The following is a 22,838-nucleotide window of genomic DNA, read 5'->3' on the forward strand; positions in this document are numbered from 1 at the left end:
TAGGAAGCATGGAATTAGGTGATATAGAATTTGTTTACTCGGGCAGGAAGGATGGGGTACATAGACAGGGAGTAGGGCTCATGATGAATAAGGAAGCTGCCTAATCTTGTTTATGCTGGGAAGATCATACTGATAGAATATTAATTGCTCATGTTTTAAATGTAACGTTCATAATGTCACTTATAGTAGTCTATGCCCCAGTAGAACCGACTTTTAGAGAAACCAGTGACTCAGATGAATTTTACTTACAATTACAGGAGCAAATAGACAGGGTTCCAGGTAGAAATATGATGTTTTTACTAGGAGATTTTAATGCCCAGGCTGGTAGAAATAGGAATAGATGGTATCCTAGCCTAGGTAAATTTGGTGCAGGAAAAGAAAACAGTAATGGTTACAGACTTTTGTATAATAATTTAGTTAAAAACAATACGGTATTTGGTCATAAAATGGCTCTTAAGTTTACATGTTATTCACGTGATGGCAAGACAGCGAGAGATATTGATTATATTTCAGTAAACCGAAAGCTGACACAATCAATACAATATTCTAGGGTATATAGGAGGGCTATTATTGATGTTAAAAGTAAAGATCACCATCTAGTAATGTCAAGGATTAATTTAAAGCTGAAGTATCGGAAGGGTAACTACCTCCCGGGAAGTTATAATGTTGGAGGACTCCAGGATAAAATTTGAGGGAAACTTTCCAGGAACAGTTGAATACTAAACTTCAGAGTTTAAATTTTGAAAATGTGGAAGATGGTTGGAATAATTTTAGAAAAATAATTGGTGAAGTTGCTGAAGGTGTCTTAGGGAAGAAAGCTAGAACTGCAGCTAAGAATACCAATGAAAAAGCTTTATGTTTAATAGAAAGGAGAAATGATTTGTACAAGAATTATCTGAGTGATAGATCATATGAAAACAAAAGAAATGTAAGGAAAGTGGAGAAAGAATTAAAATATGAAAAAGGAGGTGCGAAGTGGAGGCCAAAAAATTGCTGTGGATCTGGAAGATGCAGCTAGACGACATAGTAGTAAAATATTGTACTGGCATGTTAATAAATTGAGACGGAGTGGTCAATCCAGACTTGGCTCATTTAAAGATAGGAATGGGGCCACCATTAGAGATAAGAGAAGAACTAAAGAGAGATGGGCCGAATATTTTGAGAATTTGCTTAACCGAGATAGAGTTGCAGGAAAAGATATAGAGGAAAATGAAATTATTTGTGATACATTGGATGTGAAGGAAGATTTGTTTTGTGAGGAAGAATTAGCGACAGTACTAAAAGGATTAAAAAATAATAAGGCTCCAGGTGCTGATAGGGTGGTAAATGAGTTTATTAAATACGGTGGCTGTGGCTCTGAGGTTAGAAATAAGTTACTGAAGATTATGAATATGATTTTTGAAAAAGAGAAAGTACCTAACGATTTTTGGAAAACCTTAATTAAGCCACTCTATAAGAAAGGTGATAAAAGTGAGTGTGGTAATTATCGAGGGATTAGTCTGGTCTCTGTAGGTAGTAAATTACTTAGTAATATGATACTTTTTAGACTCAGAGATGCCGTAGACAAAGTTTTAAGAATAGAACAGTGCGGTTTTAGAAAAGGTTGAGAATGTGTCGACCAAATTTTCACTCTTAGGCTAATAATTGAGAAGTGCCTGAGTTGTCAAACACCTTTGGTCCTCAGTTTTATAGATTATGAGCAAGCGTTCGTTTCTGTTGATAGAAGAGCTTTAGTAAAGGTTTTATCCCTGTATGGTATACCAGACAAATACATTAAAGTGATTAGTGCTATGTACGAGAATAACACTGCTGCGGTTAAGGTAGGAAATGAGGTTAGCAGCTGGTTCTGTGTTAAATCAGGAGTTAAGCAGGGTTGTGTTCTATTCCCCTTTATATGGATTATTTTGATGGACTTTGTCTCAAGGAGCACAGGAAAGGCAATGGGAGACCAGAATCAAATGGGGAGGAAAAGGTCTCCTGGACTTAGATTATGCTGATGATTTAAGCATCCTAGATGAAAGTGTGAGCAAAATAAATGACATTTTAGAGGTTTTGCGAGTTCAGGGTGCTAGAATAGGTTTAAAAATTAATGTTAAAAAGACTAAGTGACTAAGGCTAGGAATAAGTGAAGATGAAAAAGTGACGTTTGGTAATGAAAAAATTGATCAGGTGGGCAGCTTCACTTACCTTGGTAGTATTATTAGTAAAGATGGTGGGAGCAGCAAAAATGCTAAAAGTAGAATAGCAATGGCTCAGGGTGCTTTTCTCACAGTTAAAAAGAGCTTGGAAGAATGAGAAGATAAGTTTGCTAACCAAGATTAGCACCTTGAAGGCTACAGTGATGATACTGGTAACACTCGACAATAAAAAATCGGTACCCAGATAAATTGATGAACATTTGCTAGATTTTTTCCATAGAAACTGCTCGAAGATTAGCTTGGTCACACAATTTACTAACCGTACTTGAAACAATAGGTTATACGAAGAATATAATTCGATACCACTCTCTAGGGCTATAATGAAAGAAAGGTTGAGGTGGCTAGGGCAAGTTGGGCAAACGAAAAAAGGCAGCTTGCCGAAGATTGTTCTTTTCGGCCAACCGTCTAGGGCTAAACAGAAAGCAGGTCGTCCTCGGCTGGGGTGGGAGGACGTCCTAAAGAAAGATTTAAAGGAAATGGGAACTTCGTGGGCGGGTGTAAAAAGGGAGGCTTTAAATAGATTGGGATGGAGGAGGAGCTTGCGTAGCTGTGTTGGCCTCAGGCGGCTTGGTGCTGCGGTGAGTTGTTAGTAGTAGTAGTAGTAGTATTAAGTCAAAGCTCAAGTCTTTTAACCAATATTTCCCCGATTTGCCATAATTCGATAGGACTGAAAATTTTCACTCGTTTTGATTAAAGATGACTATGTACGATTCAATTATAACCAATTAATAAAAATTTTAGTTAAAACTATTTATACAGGCTAACACTCTATTTACAAGCTACTGCATTAGCTCTGATTACCTGTTTACGCCAATGAAATGGCCATATTTTCTTTGAAGGAGATAATAATGGGGTTTTATTATATCACAAAGGGATTCATTGAACAAAAGTGTTGGAGTTGAATACCTGAATGTCTTGAAATGACATGAAAAAACAGTAAATTTGTATGATAAATTCGTTTACTTAAAACGATTAAAACTGAAAGCATGGGATATTCATGACATAAAAACTCGCTAGCACTTCTGATAATCATTGTAATGTGGTATTTATGCTCGTAATAGCGTTGCCTCTCTTTTACTTTCAGAAATGCTCTGGTAAAAGACATAAAAGAAAATATAAATTACAATAATAAATAATTACGTAACCAGGATTCGAACCTGGAACCTCCTTACTTGAATTTGAGGATTCGTATGGCGCCCTACCATTTGAGCTACTACGTCACACATGTATTTTTTTATGAATCGGTATATGATGAAATGAATCAATATCAGAAAAATCCTCCAGCTCCAAATTCATTTCATTTATAGTGTTTTAATATGTTGTAAAGGTGTTATATATATATACATACACATATATATATATATATATATATATATATATATATATATATATATATATATATATATATATATATATATATATATATATATATATATATATATATATATATAAGAAAATAAATATCTAGCTGCACTGCATCACTTTTGACTTCTAAAAGGGAACTAGAACTTCCAATTTTCAACCATATGAGCCTACTCTAAAGGGGTGAGGTTTTAAGGAAACATATTGGCATTATCATAGATTTAGAGGGGTTTACTCTCATGTCTAAGTCTGCAGCTTCATCTGTAATATCATTGAGGATGCTCATAGGGTTGCTTACTAAGTTTCTGTAGCAGGTTTCAACAACCTCTTTCTTTTCTTTGAAAAACTTTCTTCGTAGAGTTTTTTTTTAAATAGCCTTCATAAAACACTGAATCCATGCTATTTTTACAACCTGGATGCACTTACACTTTTTCGATTTAGTTCAATTGTAGGAGTAAAGCTGTAATAATAGTAGCCCTGAAAGTTTCAACTTAATACCCTCAGTCATTCTTGAGATATTGCTGAGACCTCTTATAGACAACGAGCATACACATAGTGCCTTTTGATTTAGTTCACCGCTGTCTCAACATTCCATGAGTTTCAACTTAATGCCCTCAGTCATTCTTGAGATATGGCTGAGACCTCTTATAGACAACCAGCATACACATAGTGCCTTTTGATTTAGTTCAATGCTATCTCAAATTACCTGAGATTTTTACCTCAATACCCTTAGCTCTGGTAGCAATAAAAGTAGTAGAAATAATAATAACAGTAGCAGTAGTAGTAGCATGCAAATATTGTCTTTTGGTTGGTGCAACTTCCCCTACAACAAACCCTGCAAGTTTTCACTTCATACTTCAAGCTGTTCTTAAGGTATTGGTGATACACCCTTTTGACAACCTGTATGCACACAGTGTATTTTAATTCAGTTCAATTTCCGCTCAAAATTCCCTGAAATTTTCATCTTCATATTAGTCGTAGTAGCCTTAGTCGTAGTAGTAGTGACAGTAGTAGTAGCAGTAGGAGTATTACTACTAGTAGAACTAGCAGTAGTAGCAAAAGTAGTGTGCACATATTGCCTTTTGGTCAGTTAAACACCCCCCCCCCCATGATACGCTGGAAATTTAAATTTATTTTTTTTTTATAAAGAAAAACAGTTCTCCCCCATTCGGGACTAGCTTTTTGTTTGGTCCAAGACGGTTGGACGATAAGAACAATCTTTGGTAATCTGCCATTCTTGTGATTTAACGAAATTTAATTTTAATTCAAAATTAGTTAATAAAATTCATACCATATCCAAGCGTTGCGTCACTTTCACTCAAAACTTCGTGTCCATGATCTGTATCCTCTCCACTAGCTTCTACTTTCCTCGAGACTGGTGATTGCATACTATTCCCACATTCTTCCAACATTATAGGCAGCCCCATATCATTCATCTTGAGATCTGATTCACAAGAGCTGCTTGACGGTACTGCATATGACTCTAACTCCGAACTTTCAATAACAGGTCCTGGTAGAGTATGTAAGCTATCCGCTTCACTGTCAAGCTGTATAGGAGGTTCGTGGTTTGACAACGATTGTAGAATCTTCTTCTTCTTCTTCTGATAGTACCGAGCAGAAGTGCCTGGGCGTTTTTTCCCATGAGGGAGCAAATCAGATTCTGTTGGCTGAAATTTACTTTCAATTCCTTCTGTTTTAGCAAGGCCTCGTATCTTCAAAGACTGGGCAGTTTGAATTAAGGATGGCAGCGAACCCTGAGCAACTTGTATTTCGCCACGATACATATAGTCAACTAAAACTTGAAGCTCACTGTATTTTACATCTTTTAAGAATATGGCTAAAGACTGATTTTGATGGAGGTGAACTATATCCTGAAACAGAACTCAGAATTAATCTTGAATACTCATAAGAGATACAATTCCATTACTGAAAAATATTAGGGGCTTAAAATTCTACAGTTTTATAGTCTCTAAATTCTTTACTTTGCAGATTCTACATTTCTGCCACTCTATAATTTCTAAATTTTGTATTCGATAGCACTAAAAATTTTCGCCATTGCTAGAATTTCTCCTGGTATTCTATACTTTCTAATTTGTTTATTCTGTAGTTTCTATATTTTCAGCTCTGCAATAGGTCTAAATTTTTAATCCACTGCATTTATGTTTTGATTATTTTAACAGGGTCAAAGGAGCAAAAATACATAGTGTGGACAGGATTAAAAAAACAGAAGAAAAAAAAGATGTTGTTGCAACCAAACCAATAAAGGTCGAAATTATAAAGGATTGATAATAAATATAATTTGGTAAGGACAAACGCTAGAAAAGGTATTATATTGTGTATCTTTATCTCCACTATACATCAACATTATGCCGGAGGCAGAAAAGTAAGTTCGTGCAACATTTATTAACCAAAGCCTTGATCTGCCATTCCCAAAGTATCCTGACGATACATTCAATGTAAGACAGACTGTCGATGGTGTTGAAGAAACTTTTACATGTAGACTACAGGAAGATTATACTGAGATTTAATAATGAAAAGAGTGAGCTTGTTCCAATTGGTAAATCACGCTGTCGGCCCTCACCAGATAGCTTTCGCATATGGCCATTTAGTACTATAATTGCTAAACATCTATTATTTCGAAATTACTATTGGGAGTAATTTGAGGAATAGGTCTTCACTGAAACTTGTAGATACAAAGCTTCTTAAGACTTGCGGTGTACTTGTCCTCTGTGAAGCTCGATACCCAAGAAACATAATATCAAAAATGTATAATGCATTTGCTCTACCCCATTATCTAGCTTTGCCATCTTTTAGAAATGTATTCACTGTCTCTTAGAAGATGATATTGCGATTACTATTTTTCTGCCATGCCAAGTTCTTACGTGGAATATATCTGTGTGCTAGAAACTGGCACCCGCTTTCTCTATATGGGATCACAGACCTGATCAGAGTTATCTCGGAACGAGAATCGCTGTATAAAAGGTCGTTGGATTCGACGGATAGCTTGTTTAGTGCCTTTCTGTAATTTTTTGCCTCACGACATTTTGATTTTTTGCAGTTGAATGAATATGTTTTGTTTAGGTGTAAATGAATGAATGATACATTATTTACAAACGAACTTTCACAACATTAAACTTCCGAATTTGTCGCTCTTTTGTCAGGTACATTATAAAAACATATAACACTGTCGATATACCACGTCGGTAACATTGTCGATATACCACGTCGGTACATCATGTTTTTTGTCAGGTACATCATAAACAAATAAAATTATAAAAACATTGTCCTTTTTTTGTCAGGTACATTATAAAAACATATAACATTGTCGATATACTACGTCGGTACATCATGTTTTTTATCAGGTACATCATAAACATATAAAATTATAAAAACATTGTCTTTTTTTGTCAGGTACATTATAAAAACATATAAAATTATCGATATACTACGTCGGTGCATCATGTTTTTTGTCAGGTACATCATAAACATATACCATTATAAAAACATTGTCCTTTTTTGTCATGTAAATTATAAAAACATATAAAACTATCGGTCTACCACGTAGGTGCATAATGTTTTTTGTCAGGTACATCACAAAAATATACCATTATAAAAACATTGTCCTTTTTTGTCAGGTACATTATAAAAACATATAAAATTATCGGTATACTACGTCGGTACATCATGTTTTTTGTCAGGTACATCATAAACATATAAAATTATAAAAACATTGTCCTTTTTTTGTCAGGTACATTATAAAAACATATAACATTGTTTATCTACCACGTCAGTACATCATGTTTATTGTCAGGTACATTATAAAAACATATAAAATTATAAAAACATTGTCATTTTTTGTCAGGTACATTATAAAAACATATAACACTGTCGGTATACCACGTCGGTACATCATGTTTATTGTCAGGTACATCACAAACATATACAATTATAAAAACATTGTCCTTTTTTGTCAGGTACATTATAAAAACATATAAAATTGTCGATATACTACGTCGGTACATCATGTTTTTGTCAGGTACATTATAAACATATAAAATTATAAAAACATTGTCCTTTTTTGTCAGGTACATTATAAAAAAAATATAACGATGGTCTCGACTGGCCTGTTGTTTAAAAACACAAAAAATTGACACATTATAAGATAAGAGTGCTATTTTCAATTATTTAAAATTTCAATAAACGCTGGCATAAAGCTATTTCTATAACGCTCAGTTCTTCAGTTCATTGATAGGATTTAGAACTGGAATTTTTGTGCTTTTGATCGAGGTAAACGGGCTTTGATGGACAATAAGAGACTGGGAGTAGATATTGAAAACGTGGGTTAAGACGCAGATTATTCCCGGAATTACTGCAAAGAGTAACACGTCGGGCTGCCAAGGTTGGGAGGCGGAGAATGTAAGCCACTTTGTCCCAGCCATGTCTGTGTCTTGTTATGTAGTAATGGGTACTTGTCTTTAGGTGTTTTGTTTATGTTCTTGTCTGTTCTTTTTTTTACTCGGTGTTTTTACCATGTATGTATTTTGAGTAATAAATATTTTAATTCAAAGAAGAAAATGTGAACAGACTTGTTTTAATATTTTTAAAAGATAGTCTTTTGTGCAGTGAGACTTTCGTCAGTATAAATGATAGGTGCCTGAATCTAACTGAATTGAGGTCAGCTAAAGCTGCTCCTAGCTCATAGGTGCAGATTTGAAAGCTCAAACTTGTCTATTGAAAAAAAAAAGATTATACTGAACACTGCATGCTTCTGTTTGCTTTTTCAGTTATGTATTAAAACCTCATCGCTGCTTGTTTATACCTGTACCTTCAGTCAAGAGGCAAGGGTTTGGGAATTCAGTTAACAATAAAACAAATCAAGACAAAACCAACAACAACAAAAAAAACGCACATGCTCCTCAAATTTTTTGCTTTGCATATTTCATGAAGTGCAACTATTTCAAAGAAAGAATTTCAAATATTAGGAAGAAATAGAGAGAAAAAGTAAACGAAACAACAGGCAATGAAAAAAAACAAAACAAAAGCAATAGACCAAAGAATTGAAAAAAAAAAAATAAATAGCAAAAATAAAATAATTTTTATGAGAAAAGATCCCCCAATAAACACCCTCTGACCCCCTCCCATCTAAGGAAAAAAGGTCCAACATGTGTGCACGAAGGACATTTTAAAAGTAGACTTCAGCTGATCCACGATAACTAAAAAAAAAGTTCTCCAGCAATGAAACTTGGTTACAAACACATACTTTTGGCATGACGAGGGGGGGGGGGGGTCAAATCCTTGCTTTCACACTAACTAGAATGTAGCTGTGATCACTGAGCTGCAACATTTTTTTTTTTTTTAAATCCGGTGTTTCAAATTTATTTCAATTCTTTAAAATAAGTTTCTTCTGTTTTAAAACAAGAAATATTCTAGAAATAAGGTTGACAATTATTTCGGCTAAAAAAACAACGAAAAGAAAAAACTTCCATTTTGACAAAGAAAAAAATTCATGTTTTGAAAATAAAAAAACTTAATGTTCTTCAATGGTAAGATTTCCTCCAGTGATGTCTAACAATTATGCTACAACAAAATTATTAAGCCCATGGTAAACAAAGCTGAAGTTTTGAATGGAGGAGGAGTATTTGGTTGTAGTCCCATACAATATGTAAACATTTTGTAGTTGCAGTTGAATACAATCTTTTGGAGAATCCAAACTGTTTTTAACAAGAGTCATCAGTAAATATTTCCACTGTTGCATGGTACAACACTTTTGACCTGTTTTGTCAACAGGCTTCCCAAAGTTGTTTTCTTTCTGTATTTGCCACTCAGTTTTCTGCTTGATGCAGAAATACCTATCTAATTAGCAAGAAGCCATGGGCTAGACTTGCACAAATGACAGACTTCCATTATTGCTTAGATATAGACTATTGAAAATCCCAAAATGTTGTCTTATAATTTCTTTATCCCTGCAGATTTTGCTTTCTTTTAGTGATTTTTCATTCTTTTCATGTCTACCTTTTGTTTTAAAGGTCAGAAATCTAGAAGCAAGAAAATAGTAAGTAACTTTTTAAACATTTATTTCAACTCTGAAAGCTTGTGATGTTAGGAATCCATTTCCAATAATTAGGAATTCCATTTATCAATTCATTTTCTGTGTACTGTGCTTGTGCTCTAGAACTTACTTTTGTTAAGTCTCTACCCCCCCCCCCCCCACAAGATGGTAGACAGGGAGGGAGATAGAGAGTATAAAAAAAGAAGAAGAAACATAAGAGGGGACTGAGTTTTGGACTGCAACAGAACATCCAAGAATAAACAAAGAAGTTTAAAACTTGAAATTTAGTGTATGTGAATGAATTTTAGTTTGACATCTTTCATATTATAGTAGATATTTCACTTCTGTTTTCAACGAGTGTAGATAAATCTTGCACACATATAAACTTACATGGAAATATGCACTACAGGCAGCCAAAACAACTTTATGAACTCGAATACTTTTGCCTTCAGCAACTAATGTCACATCAACAAATGTTTCGTTTACCAACAGTTCCTCCAAGATTGATATTAATGTCCTATGATGCATGTCCCATTTCAAACAAAATTCCTGGCTGTCCATGTCTTGTCTTCAACTGCAAAAAAAAAAAAATCATTTAGAAAACAAACTTAATTTAAATTACAACACATACAAATAAAAAAGAGAAAATACCTTTCTATACCAAATTAGAAAATCAGCAACCTCATGCAATATACTATCCTTGTCTTATCAAATAGCCATAGGATAGGCCATCAAAGGCAACGCTGTAGCGTTGCCTATAGTAAAGGCCATACGGCTCCAATGTTTTATTATTATTTGTTTTTTCCCAGAGGCACTTCATATGGAAGGGGTTGTCGTAGAAACTTCAAAAAGGGTTCATTCTATTGGAAATCGAGAGTTCTAGTGCTCTTTTTAATAGTCGAAAATGATTGGAGGGCACCTAGCCCCCCCCCCAAGCCCATCATTGCCCCAAAAACAAACACACAAAATTTTTAGAAAGCCATTTTGCTATGCGTCGTTGATTTCCAGATATAAAATATATTTTTGATGAGGACACTCCCCCACAACCCTCAGGGCAAGGGTTTTAAGTTATGCCCTGGGGGCATATAAGGTTCTTATAGAAGGCGTTGTCGTAAAAACTTCAAAACAGGCTCATTCGATTGGAAATTCAAGAGCTAGTGCCCTTTTTAATAGTCGAATATGATTGGAGTGTAACTAGCCACCCTCCCCCCCCCCACGCCCATCATTTCCACACACACATCAAATAAAAATTTTTTCAGATAGCCATTTTGTTCACCGTATTTGATTTTCACATATAAAATATGTTTTTGAGGAGGACCCTCCCCTACACACCTCGTAGCAAGGGTTGTAAGCTATGCCCTCAGGGTACTTTAGGATTTTGAATAAGCTTTAGACGAATAGGCGAATACACAGGATCTTGCATTATGAAATAAAAGGGTTAGTAATCTTTTTAACAGTAAACAATAATAGAAGGGAACTTAGCCCCCCCACGCCCAGTCATTCTAGAAGCCCATCCACCCAAAACGTTAAAATCCCCATTTTTTTATGCGTATCTTATTTCCAGATAGAAAATATGTTTTTGAGGAGGATACTCCCCCACACCCTTCAGGGCAAGGGTTCTAAGTTATACACTGGGGACATTCATGGTTTTTATAGAAAGTGTTATCACAGCCGTTTCAGGATAGGCTTAGTCGATGTCTAATCTATAGGCCTTTAGTGTCCTCTTTAATATTTAGAAATTGGTTGAGGGCAACTAACCCCCCTCTCACGCCCACCTTGCTCCCAAACACGTCAGATCAAACTTTTTAGATAGCCATTTTATTCAACGTAGTTAGGGAAATTAGGTCTTTGAGGATGACAACTCCCTCACAGCCCTCAGGGCAAGAGTTGTAATTTAAGGATTCTCCGAATCCTTCCCATTATTTCTTATGGAAGGGATGCCCTGATAAACTTTGGAGAGGTCTCATTTGACTGAAAATTTAAAGTTCTTGTTCACTTTTTAAGAGTCAAAATAGATTGGAGGGTGACTAGCCCCCCCCCCGTCTCCACGCCCTAAATGCATCAGATACAATTTTGAGATAAACATTTTCTTAAAATACTTCAAAGTTCTGATAAAAAAAAACTCCGGTGTCGACACAGCCCACCAGGGCCTGGGGGTAGGTATTGTAAGTTATGCCCTGGGGCATAACTTATTAAAGGGGGTTTATAACTTATGGGAAGAGATTTTGTTCGGGAAGAACAAATAGGAAATTTATTATAATTGTTCAATTATAAGGTTAAAATACATACTACTATTACTAACAACTCACCGCAGCACCAAGGCGCCTGAGGCTAACACAACTACGCACGCTCCTCCGCCACCCCAATCTATTCAAAGCCTCCCTATATACACTCGCCCACGAAGTTCCCATTTCCTTTAAATCTTTCTTTATGACGTCCTCCCACCCCAGACGGGGAAGACCTGCTTTCCGTTTAGCCCTAGATGGTTGGCCGAAAAGAACAACCTTCGACAATCTGTCATCCTTCATCCGCAAAACGTGCCCTAACCACCTCAACCTTTCTTTCATTATAGCCCTAGAGAGCGGTATTGAACCACATTTTTCGTACAGCCTATTGTTTGAAACACGTTCAGTCAGCCGGGTACCCAGAACAATCCTTAAGCAAAATCTCTGGAAAATATCTAGCAAATCTTCATCCGCTTTTCGGAGCGTCCATGCTTCAGAGCCATATTTGACCACTGTCATCACTGTAGCTTCTAATATTCTGATCTTGGTTTGCAGACTTATCTTCCTATTCTTCCAGACTTTTTTTAACTGTGAAAAAACACCCTGATCCTTGGCTATTCTATTTTTAAACATCTTCACTGCTCCCACCATCTTTACTAATAATACTACCAAGGTAAGTGAAGCTGTCCACCTGACCAATCTTTTCATTACCCAACATCAACTTTTCATCTTCACTTATTCCTAGCCTTAGTGACTTAGCCTTCCTAACATTAATTTTCAAACCAATTCTAGCACCCTGAACTCGCAAAACTTCTGAAACGTCATTCATTTTGCTCACACTTTCATCTAGGATGCTTAAATCATCAGCATAATCGAAGTCCAGGAGACTTTTTCCTCCCCATTTGATCCCGTGGTCTCCCATTGCCTTTCCTGTGCTCCTTAGAACAAATTCCATCAAAATAATCCATATAATGGGGCATAGAACACACCCCTGCTTAACTCCTGATTTAATACAAAACCAGCTTCTAGCCTCATTTCCTACCTTAACCGCATCAGTGTTATTCTCGTACATAGCACTAATCACTTTAATGTATTTTTTCTGGTATACCATACAAGGATAAAACCTTTACTAAAGCTCTTCTATCAACAGAATTGAACGCTTGCTCGTAATCTATAAAACTGAGGACCAAAGGTGTTTGAAAACTCAGGCACTTCTCAATTATTAGCCTAGGAGTGAAAATTTGGTCAACACATCCTCTACCTTTTCAAAAACCGCACTGCTCTTCTCTTATAAATTTGTCTACGGCATCTCTCAGTCTAAAAAGTGTCATATTACAAAGCAATTTACTACCTACAGAAACCAGACTAGTGCCTCGATAATTACCACACTCACTTTTAATCATCTTTCTTATAAAGTGGCTTAATTAAGGTTTTCCTAAAATCGTTAGGTACTTCCCATTTTTCAAAAATCATATTACTCTGAGATAGATGTAAAATTGCTTTGGTACACAAAATCCTATTAAGGTCAATTCCAAACAGTCGTGATCCCTTTGTGTCAGCAAGTGAAATGGTCTAAACCCCCTTATTAGAGCTATTTTTTCAATCCATTCATTGTTGTCAATCGCTGTCCACAAGTTATGCAAGCTGTCTATTATTCATATATAAGGTTTTTATCAAAGAGGTAATCGTACAGACTTCTAAAAACGACTAATTCGATTTAAACTTTAAGCTCTAGTTCCGTTTTTTAAAGTCAAGAGTTCTCGGAGATTATGCAGCCCCCCCCATGCCTAAAACTCAAGAAAAGTTCTGAGATAAAAAATAACAAACAATTAACTAAAAAAAAAACTTTCCGTAAAATCAGTTTTCCTAGTAAAAGTAAAGGCCATTTTAAACTTAAGCTCAGGAGATACAAATACCTTTTAAAATTCAAACTAAAAACGACCAGAAATTACTATTAAAGAATAAATGAAACCCAAAACGAATAGAAATTAAATAAAAAATCATAGCAAAAAAACATACAACAAGTAATAATATAAATGAATAAATAGATCTTAAAGCGAGTATTGATCTTAAAGCAATTGAATATGAAAATCAAGCTTAAAACGAAAACAAATATTTTGTTATTAAAGGATAAATGAAACTTAAAACGAACAGAAATTAAATAACAATCAATGCGAACAAACATACAATATATGTTAATGTAAATGAATAAATAAATCTTAAAAACGAGTGAAACTTAAATTCAATATGCAAATCAAGTTTGAATCGAATAAAAATAACTACAAACCAGAGTTTGGGTATCGCCTCACTGCAGAAGCCTAAAAACTACTGCGTCATTGGCGCTTTACTGAAAACGAATTATATTACAAATTTCTTTTGTACTTAATATTGAAAATAAATATTAAAATTACAGTAAAATTTTGAACTGATGAGCTTTTAGCAATTAATATCATTATGCATAAAATATTCAGTTTAATTTGGTAGTTCTCTTCAAGATTAGTCAAGACAAATATAGTTTCACTACAAACAAAATTTGGATACTGCCCCCTTCTTTAACTGTAAAAACCTAATGCCCTATGCGTAAGTGGTGCTTTATTGAAAACGAATTACACGTCTGTTACAAATTCATTATTTTCCAGTTCTCAAAGCATTGAAAACGAAAATAAAATTAGAGTGAAAAAAAAAATCTTGAACTCATGGATCTCTCAACAATTAATATAATTATATATCTAATATTCAATTTGATTTTGTTTATGCTTTCCAAGACTGTTCAAGACTCATATAGTTTTGCCATTTTTTTTAACTCTGCCATTTTTTCTAACTAATTGTGTTGGTTTGTTATATTCTATGGCTTCTGGGCATTCTATTTGAGCGGAAAACTGCACCTCAAACTTTGTGGAACATGCATTTTCTTGCATGAAACACCAAAATATAATAAAATGTCAAGTTTCGGAGTGTTCCACCACTCGCAAGCAAGTGCCATTGGTATTTTTGAATCCGCATGGTCAATTTAGGGGGTGGAGGGTAGGCTAATTCTCATAGCATCCCCATTCCGTCGTGGTATGATTCACACTTTCAACACCTGGCGTCCGGACTATCATACAATCTACCAAGCATACAACTACCCCAAATCAGTATCAATAAATAAATGAAACCCAAAACGAACAAATATTAAAATAAATATTAGAGTCAAACTCAAAACGAGCATAAATTAATGTGAGTAGGGTTCAAAACCCCTTTGCTTTCTAAAAGCCAGAATATAATTTGTACTTTACTGGAAAAAAATTCAAACGAGTTTACTGAAAAAAAATGTGCATTGTCAATTTAATATACATATGCTAATATTTATTCCCTAAAACTTAATTATTGAAAGAATTGTTTTCAGTAAAGCGCCAATGACGCAGTAGGTTTTAGGCTTCTGCAGTGAGGAGATACCCAAACTTTTGTTTGTAGTTATTTTTATTCGATTCAAACTTGATTTGCATATTCAATTTAAATTTCACTCGTTTTAAGATTTATTTATTCATTTACATTAATATATATTGTATGTTTGTTCGCATTGATTGTTATTTAATGTCTGTTCGTTTTAAGTTTCATTTATACTTTAATAGCAAAATATTTGTTTTCGTTTTAAGCTTAATTTTCATATTCAATCTAAGCATTACTCGCTTTAGGATCTATTTATTCATTTATATTCATTAACTGTTTCATGTATTCTCCTATGGATGTTCAGTTAGTTTCTAGTTTTTTTGGGTTTCACTTAATATTCGATTGTAATTTATTGTCATTTTGAGTTTGAATTTTAAATGGTATTTGTATCTCCTGAGCTTAAGTTTAAAATAGCCTTTACTTTTCTTTGAAAAACTTATTTTTCGGAAAGTTTTTTTTTAATTAATTACAATAAACATTTACAATAGATACTGATTTTGTGACAGGCTATGCTATATAAAGGAGTATCAGATTAGGTTTCAAACTGGAAACATCTCTGTGTCAATTGTGATAAATAATTATATCTGATTGTCTCTGTGAAAATGTGTGCTTCTGCAGTTGTATAGGTATAAGCAGACTCTTTATTATATTCCTCTGATGGATCATACCCCTGTTATTCTCTAGCAGTCAAATTTAGAACTTTTATTGATATAAACCTTCAATTCTTCTCTTTTGTTCTTGTCTGAAATCTAAGCCTGGCCGGTTAGAGTAGATTCAAAGCTAAGACAGGAGACAGTGTGATTGTTTGACGTCATGAATCCTGATGGTGAAGTTTATCCCGATGAAGAATCGATTGGATTACTGGAAATGGACAATATTGCCAATTTATTAGCCACCCTTAAAGACGCTTTAGGGAAAATACAAAAATGCCTGGTGGAAAACTGAATACTACTCAAATCTGTGACCGCCTACAATTCCTGTGTCACTCAATCAGTGAAGAAAATGCTAATTTGCTAAGGAGAGAGAATGAATGCTTGAAAAGAATAGATTCCCTACAAATGGAAATAACCAAGAAATCCAAAACTCCTATGACTGTCCAACCTAACAGCCCAATGAAATCTTATTCTAGTGCTGTCAAAGACAACGAAATATATTGCCTTATTAAGAGCCCACTGAAAAAACCCGTAATGCTGAAAATACGGCTTGGCCCAAATCACAACAAAGAGTGAACTCTGTAGTTCACAACATAACTAAAGTCATTAGTGAGGATTCGAAAAAAAAACTGCACTAAGAATGTTACATCAAGCCAAAATGTAAAATAAAACCTGGAAATGGAATCCCGGCGAGACCTTGAAACTGCAATGTCGGTCTTTTCCAGTAAATCCGAGATCACAAAATATACTCCTAAAGAACTGAAAAAAAGATTACCTCGAATGTTTTTTACACGACCTTCTTGATCTTGGTGAAGTCAACGATTACGTCAAGCATCTCATAGAATCAAACCGAGCAATTGCAGATCTAATCAAAAATGGTGAAACGTTAAATATAGTTACCGTTTCTAAGAAAAGGCTAGTCTCACAGTGTAATATTGGAAATCAGTCCAAAGGTTCGGTCTCAAATTTTATATCAACGTGGTATCAAAATAGGCTCTTTGATGACCCACTGTGAGGACTATATTAACTTGACTTGCTGTACAAAGTGCTGTATGTATGGTCATACAACATCCAAGTGTACGGGATCTCAAGTTTGTTCCTGGTGTATGGGAAACCATATTGATGAAAATTGACCAAAGTCTTATTCCAGCCGTCCATCTTTTGTATCTTGTTATAAAAAGAATATTAAATCTGAGCCCCATGCCTCCTTTGAACTTTCTAAATGCCCTGTCGCCCGTCAAATTAAAGAGAAGCTATCTAAAAATATACCCTTCTCTTAAGTTATGGCTTATATTCATGCTTCTAACTCTTTAAAATTCCTGAAAATTAATCTCCAACATTCTTTTGCGACATCCTCACAGTTACAGAAATCTCTAGTAGAATTAAATCCATACATTGTGTTACTTCAAGAGCCGTATGTTAGCAAGTTTGGAAAATTTTCTGGTGTCACGGATCAGTTCAGAGTTTTCTCCAAGTGTACTTGCAAAAAAGTCACTCAGAAGTAATTTAGATTACGATCAGTCAACGAATGAATGTGTTATCGTCTCAGTCTATTAAAAAATCGGCATCCAACAGTAGCTTCATTTTATTGCCCCCCCCCTTCTCAAACTTCTTTAAATAATCAGCTGTCTATTATAATTTTAGAAAAATAATTTGTGAAGTTGCTGAAGGTGTATTAGGGAAGAAAGCTAGAACTGCAGTTAAGAATTTTAGTGAAAAAGCTTTAAGTTTAATAGAAAGGAGAAAGGATTTGTACAAGAATTATCTGAGTGATAAATCATATGAAAACAAATGGAACGTAAAGAAAGTGGAGAAAGCCTTGAAATATGAACTAAGGAGGTGTGAAATGGAGGCCATGGATAAAATTGCCGAGGATATGGAAGATACAGCTAGACGTCATAATAGTAAATTATTGTACTGGCATGTTAACAAATTGAGAGGGAGGAGTCAATCCGGACTTGTCCCAGTTAAAGATAGGAATGGGGTGGCAATTAGCGATAAGACAAAAGCTAAAGCGAGATGGGCCGAATATTTTGAGAATTTGCTTAACCAAGATGGAGTTGCTGGAAAAAATATAGAGGACAATGAAAAAGTTTGTGATACCTTGGATGTGAATGAAGATTTGTTTTGTGAGGAGGAATTAGAAACAATACTAAAAGGATTAAAGAATAATAAGGCTCCAGGTGCTGATAGGGTAGTAAATGAGTTTCTTAAATATGGTGGCTCTGAGGTTAGAAATAAGTTATTAGAGATTATGAATATGATTTTTGAAAAAGGGGAAGTACCTAATGATTTTAGGAAAACCTTAATTAAGCCACTTTATAAGAAAGGTGATAAAAGTGAGTGTGGTAATTATCGAGGCATTAGTCTGGTCTCTGTAGGTAGCAAATTGCTTAGTAATATGATACTTTTTAGACTGAGAGATGCCGTAGACAAAGTTTTAAGAGAAGAGCAGTGCGGTTTTAGAAAAGGTAGAGGATGTGTTGACCAAATTTTCACTCTTAGGTTAATAATTGAGAAGTGCCTAAGTTTTCAAACACCTTTGGTCCTCAGTTTTATAGATTATGAGCAAGCGTTCGATTCTGTTGATAGAGGAGCTTTAGTAAAGGTTTTATCCTTGTATGGTATACCAGACAAATACATTAAAGTGATTAGTGCTATGTACGAGAATAACACTGCTGAGGTTAAGGTAGGAAATGAGGGTAGCAGCAGGTTTTGTATTAAATCAGGAGTTAAGCAGGGTTGTGTTCTATCCCCCTTTATATGGATTATTTTGATGGACTTTGTTTTAAGGAGCACAGGAAAGGCAATGGGAGACCACGGAATCAAATGGGGAGAAAAAAGTCTCCAGGACTTGGACTATGCTGAAGATTTATGCATCCTAGAGGAAAGTGTGAGCAAAATGAATGAAGTTTTAGAGGTTTTGCGAGTTCAGGGTGCTAGTATTGGTTTGAAAATTAATGTTAGGAAGACTAAGTCACTAAGGCTAGGAATAAGTGAAGATGAAAAGGTGACGTTAGGTAATGAAAAGATTGATCAGGTGGGCAGTTTCACTTACCTTGGTAGTATTATTAGTAAAGATGGTGGGAGCAGTGAAGATGTTAAAAATAGAATAGCCAAGGCTCAGGGTGTTTTTTCACAGTTAAAAAAAGTCTGGAAGAATAGGAAGATAAGTCTGCAAACCAAGATTAGAATCTTAGAAGCTACAGTGATGACAGTGGTCAAATATGGCTCTGAAGCATGGACGCACCGAAAAGCGGATGAAGCTTTGCTAGACGTTTTCCATAGAAATTTCTTAAGGATTGTTCTGGGTACCCGGCTGAATGAACGTATTTCAAATAATAGGCTATACGAAAAATGTGGTTCAATACCGCTTTCTAGGTCTATAATGAAAGAAAGGTTGAGGTGGTTAGGGCATGTTGTTCGGATGAAGGATGACAGGTTGCCGAAGATTGTTCTTTTCGGCCAACCATCTAGGGCTAAACGGAAAGCAGGTCGTCCCCGTCTGGGGTGGGAGGACGTCATAAAGAAAGATTTAAAGGAAATGGGAGCTTCATGGGCGGGTGTAAAAAGGGAGGCTTTGAATAGATTGGGGTGGAGGAGGAGCGTGCGTAGCTGTGTTGGCCTCAGGCGGCTTGGTGCTGCGATGAGTTGTTAGTAGTAGTAGTAGTAGTATTATAGACTGCTTAAAATTTTACCCAAATTGTGTCATTGGTGGTGACTTTAATGCAAAGAGCCCGCTTTGGCTATGTAATGCTCCTACTGACGTAAAAGGTAATGAACCGGAGGATTTCATCTCAAGTAGTTCTTTAATAGTACTAAATGACATGGATTCCCCCACTTAGGATGGATCGTATTCCAGTCCTGATGTGAATCTAGGAAGTGTAAGGCTTATCAAATATTTTGAAAATTGGCATGCTGTTGAGGACTATCCTTCCCTTTTAGACCACAATTATATTCAGTTAATTTGTCGTTTAGTCCTAGTGAACATGTCAATAATACCGATACCAGCTGTAATTTTTACAAAACGAACTGGAGTACGTTCATTGCTATTTTATTGAATGGTGTTGATGATATTTGTGCTATGCCCCTGTCATCTCGGCCAGAAATAGACTAAGTTATAAAATATTTGGCAAATTTAATGTCTAAAGCTACGTCTTAATCTACTCTTATTTACTCTGCTAATGCCAAGAGGTTTGTTAGGTGGTGCACTCAGGAGCTAAGTCTTCTTAGAAAAGAATATGGCCATCTCCAACGATTAAGAAGAAAGTATCCGTCGAATGACAGTGTAAATAATGTAAGAGTAATATAAAAAAAAAAAAAAAAAAAAAAAAAAAATAAAGATCTGCAATCCTAAAAGCCAAAACATAGAACTGGGAATATTTTTTATCAACCAAAGGCAGCTCTGATCCCAGGCACACAATCCATAAAATATTCAAGTCTAATAATGGTGTTGAACAGCTGACCTGCATTAAGAAAGATGACAGAACATATACTACCTCAGGGAGTGAAGCAGAAGAGGGACTTTTCTTTAAATGGTTTCCTCGTGACGATAAATCCTGTGACAGGGATTATCATGGTATTCTTAGACAAGAAGTCTCAATCGTGTTAAATAATAGTGAAAACAGTGTAGATGAAGTTAGTCTAGACGAACTACAAGAAACTATTAGGAATACAAGTTCAATGAAAGCAGCTGGCCTGGATGGGATTCTTAATTTAGTTTTAAAAAAATATCAATGTGTTATCACCTGTTATAATGAAAATTATTAATGCTTGTCTGAAGCTTTCATATTTTCCCAAGGACTGGAAAGTAGCAAATCTTCTTGTAATTAGTAAGTAAAAATAGAAATAAAAAGGGTTTTTTTTCTTCCTACAGATCTAATTGCATATTGTCTAATGTTGGAAAAATAATTGACAACTACTTTCGAACAAAATTGATTCTTTAAGTTACAATAACAGTTGGATCTTCGCTTCACAATTTGGGGTTTGTAAAGAATAAATCAACAATAGATGCTTAAGATAAAATTTTATCAATTGTGGAAGATAATAAAAAGCGAAAATTGTTCCCGTTATGCTTGTTCATGTGCATAGGCAGCATCTTGTGTAGAGGGGGGCAGCAGCTTCTGTGATGGAGGGGGGAGGGGTCTTACTAATACTTCCCAAGGTCCTTTGAACAAAGGTCTTTAGAAACTAGTCACTCTATATTTTGCTAAAACTCAGCCTTTAACATTTTCCATGTTCTACTTTTCTTGCAACAGTATAATATAAGAGACCCACTATCCTACTTCCAATTTCCAGAAAACATAAATACCACAAAAGCGATTTGACACAAATCAAATTATGGTTAGATTACAGCTTCTTCTAAGAATTCAATTCAAAAGTTTACAGTTGGACAAAATTAAATATCAAAATTGGTATAGGGGAGACCAGCCCACGTTTAGCTAAAGCAAACAGTTTCAATATAAAAACCTATGGGGCTTCTGGTGGATTATAAAAGCTCTGACAGATGGCATTGTATGTTTTTAAAATGTCTGACCTTAATTAAAACTTTTACCAAAAATATCAGATTGGATCAGGTTTTATGGTGATTAACTCTGGAATTTTGTTCAATTTTGTCTGAAAGCCTACGCCTAATTACGAATACTAGAAAACTCGCGTTGTAAAGTCACATTGCATTCTCTTATTATTTGCCTGTTTTTGGCAGCTTCCGAGACGTGCCATCTTCACCAGTTTGCTGTTAGTATTTTTTCATCCTGCCGGATAGTGAACTCCCATGTTCGGCCACAATACCCAGGATAAATTCGGCTTGCCGTACCAAGGTGTCCAAAAGTGGGCTATGCTTGTAAAAGCTGTGTAAACAGCATATTTAAAAGTAGATGGCAAGCTTAAAACCCAAAACTGTGTTAATTCTGACATTGTTTAATCCTGTTAGAACAGTAGGTGAACTGATGTTCTATTCTTTCCTGGTAATTTCATTCAAGATAAAATGATTAAAATTAAAACAGAAGAGAAAAGAAAGAAAGGTGGCTGTTATCCAGAAGAAAAAAAACAGCAGTTTTTTCTGTCTTATTCTACAAGAAGTCAATTGGATTCTCTGGAAAAGCCATAGGTGTCCTTAGAGGAACGCTGCAAGACTACATAAAAATAGTTGAGATGCTGAATATCCCTCTAAAAAGTCTGGACCTGAGTTTCTTTACACCCTGTTACAAAATATGATAAATATTTACAGAGGAACATGAAAAAGGACTAAAAACTTATTTGAAAACGATAGCTGATATACTTTCGACTGTATTCCCCTAGAAGCGTGTAAATTTGCATATACTTATGCCATTATTAAGAGTAGGTTATAAAAGTACCGGATAACGGAACTGCAAAGGCAGTGGAGATAGTGGAGGAATTACAGGTAAAGATTGGTACCGTGGTTTTATGGATTGCCTTAAAACTCTATCAGTAATAACGCCAGAAAGTACAAGCCTATGACGGACAACTGCTTTCAACTGTCACAGTGTAGGAGCTTTCTTTAACAACCTAGAGCAAGGCCCATATAAACACATTTTCAGACCACAAGACATTTAATTTTGACGAATCAGGTCTGAAAAAATCCACAAGCCTGGTAAAATCATTGCACAGCGAGGCCAGAAGTAAGTAGGGAAGGTCAGGTCAGCAGAAAGAGGTTAGTTGATCATGATTTGTGCTGGTGCTAATGTGTTGGGAACACAGTCCCTCCTCTACTTACTTCTCCACAAAAACAGTGTCCGGAAATTTTACTCAGGGGAGCTTTACCAGGAACCATCACAATCAGTTCAGAAAATACTTCTGGCTGGATGATTACCTCTCATTCTTTGCTTTACTTGCAGCATTTTATCAATCAAGTCAAACCCTCCAAACAGTCACCTGTACCTCTGAAATTAGAACACTAGAT

At 35.3% G+C, this 22,838-nt stretch overlaps 1 protein-coding gene across 2 annotated transcripts in view; it reads right to left on the minus strand.

Annotated features, from left to right (window-relative positions):
- LOC148953784 (uncharacterized) overlaps positions 1-22,838 on the minus strand; it is a 34,688-nt gene that overhangs the window by 6,009 nt on the left and 5,841 nt on the right. For both annotated transcript variants that reach the window (XM_089108493.1, XM_089108492.1), the window contains exons 2-3: positions 10,000-10,183; positions 4,852-5,431 (exon numbers count right to left, since the gene is read on the minus strand). In XM_089108493.1, coding sequence (XP_088964619.1) covers positions 4,852-5,431; positions 10,000-10,170 — 751 coding nt within the window. In that variant the 5' untranslated portion in view covers positions 10,171-10,183. The remainder of the gene's footprint in view (positions 1-4,851; positions 5,432-9,999; positions 10,184-22,838) is intronic.

The sequence above is a fragment of the Artemia sp. Qi Xiang Cuo genome, chromosome 3, assembly GCF_049724085.1.
Source record: "Artemia sp. Qi Xiang Cuo chromosome 3, ASM4972408v1, whole genome shotgun sequence".
NCBI classification, from domain to species: Eukaryota; Metazoa; Arthropoda; class Branchiopoda; order Anostraca; family Artemiidae; genus Artemia; species Artemia sp. Qi Xiang Cuo.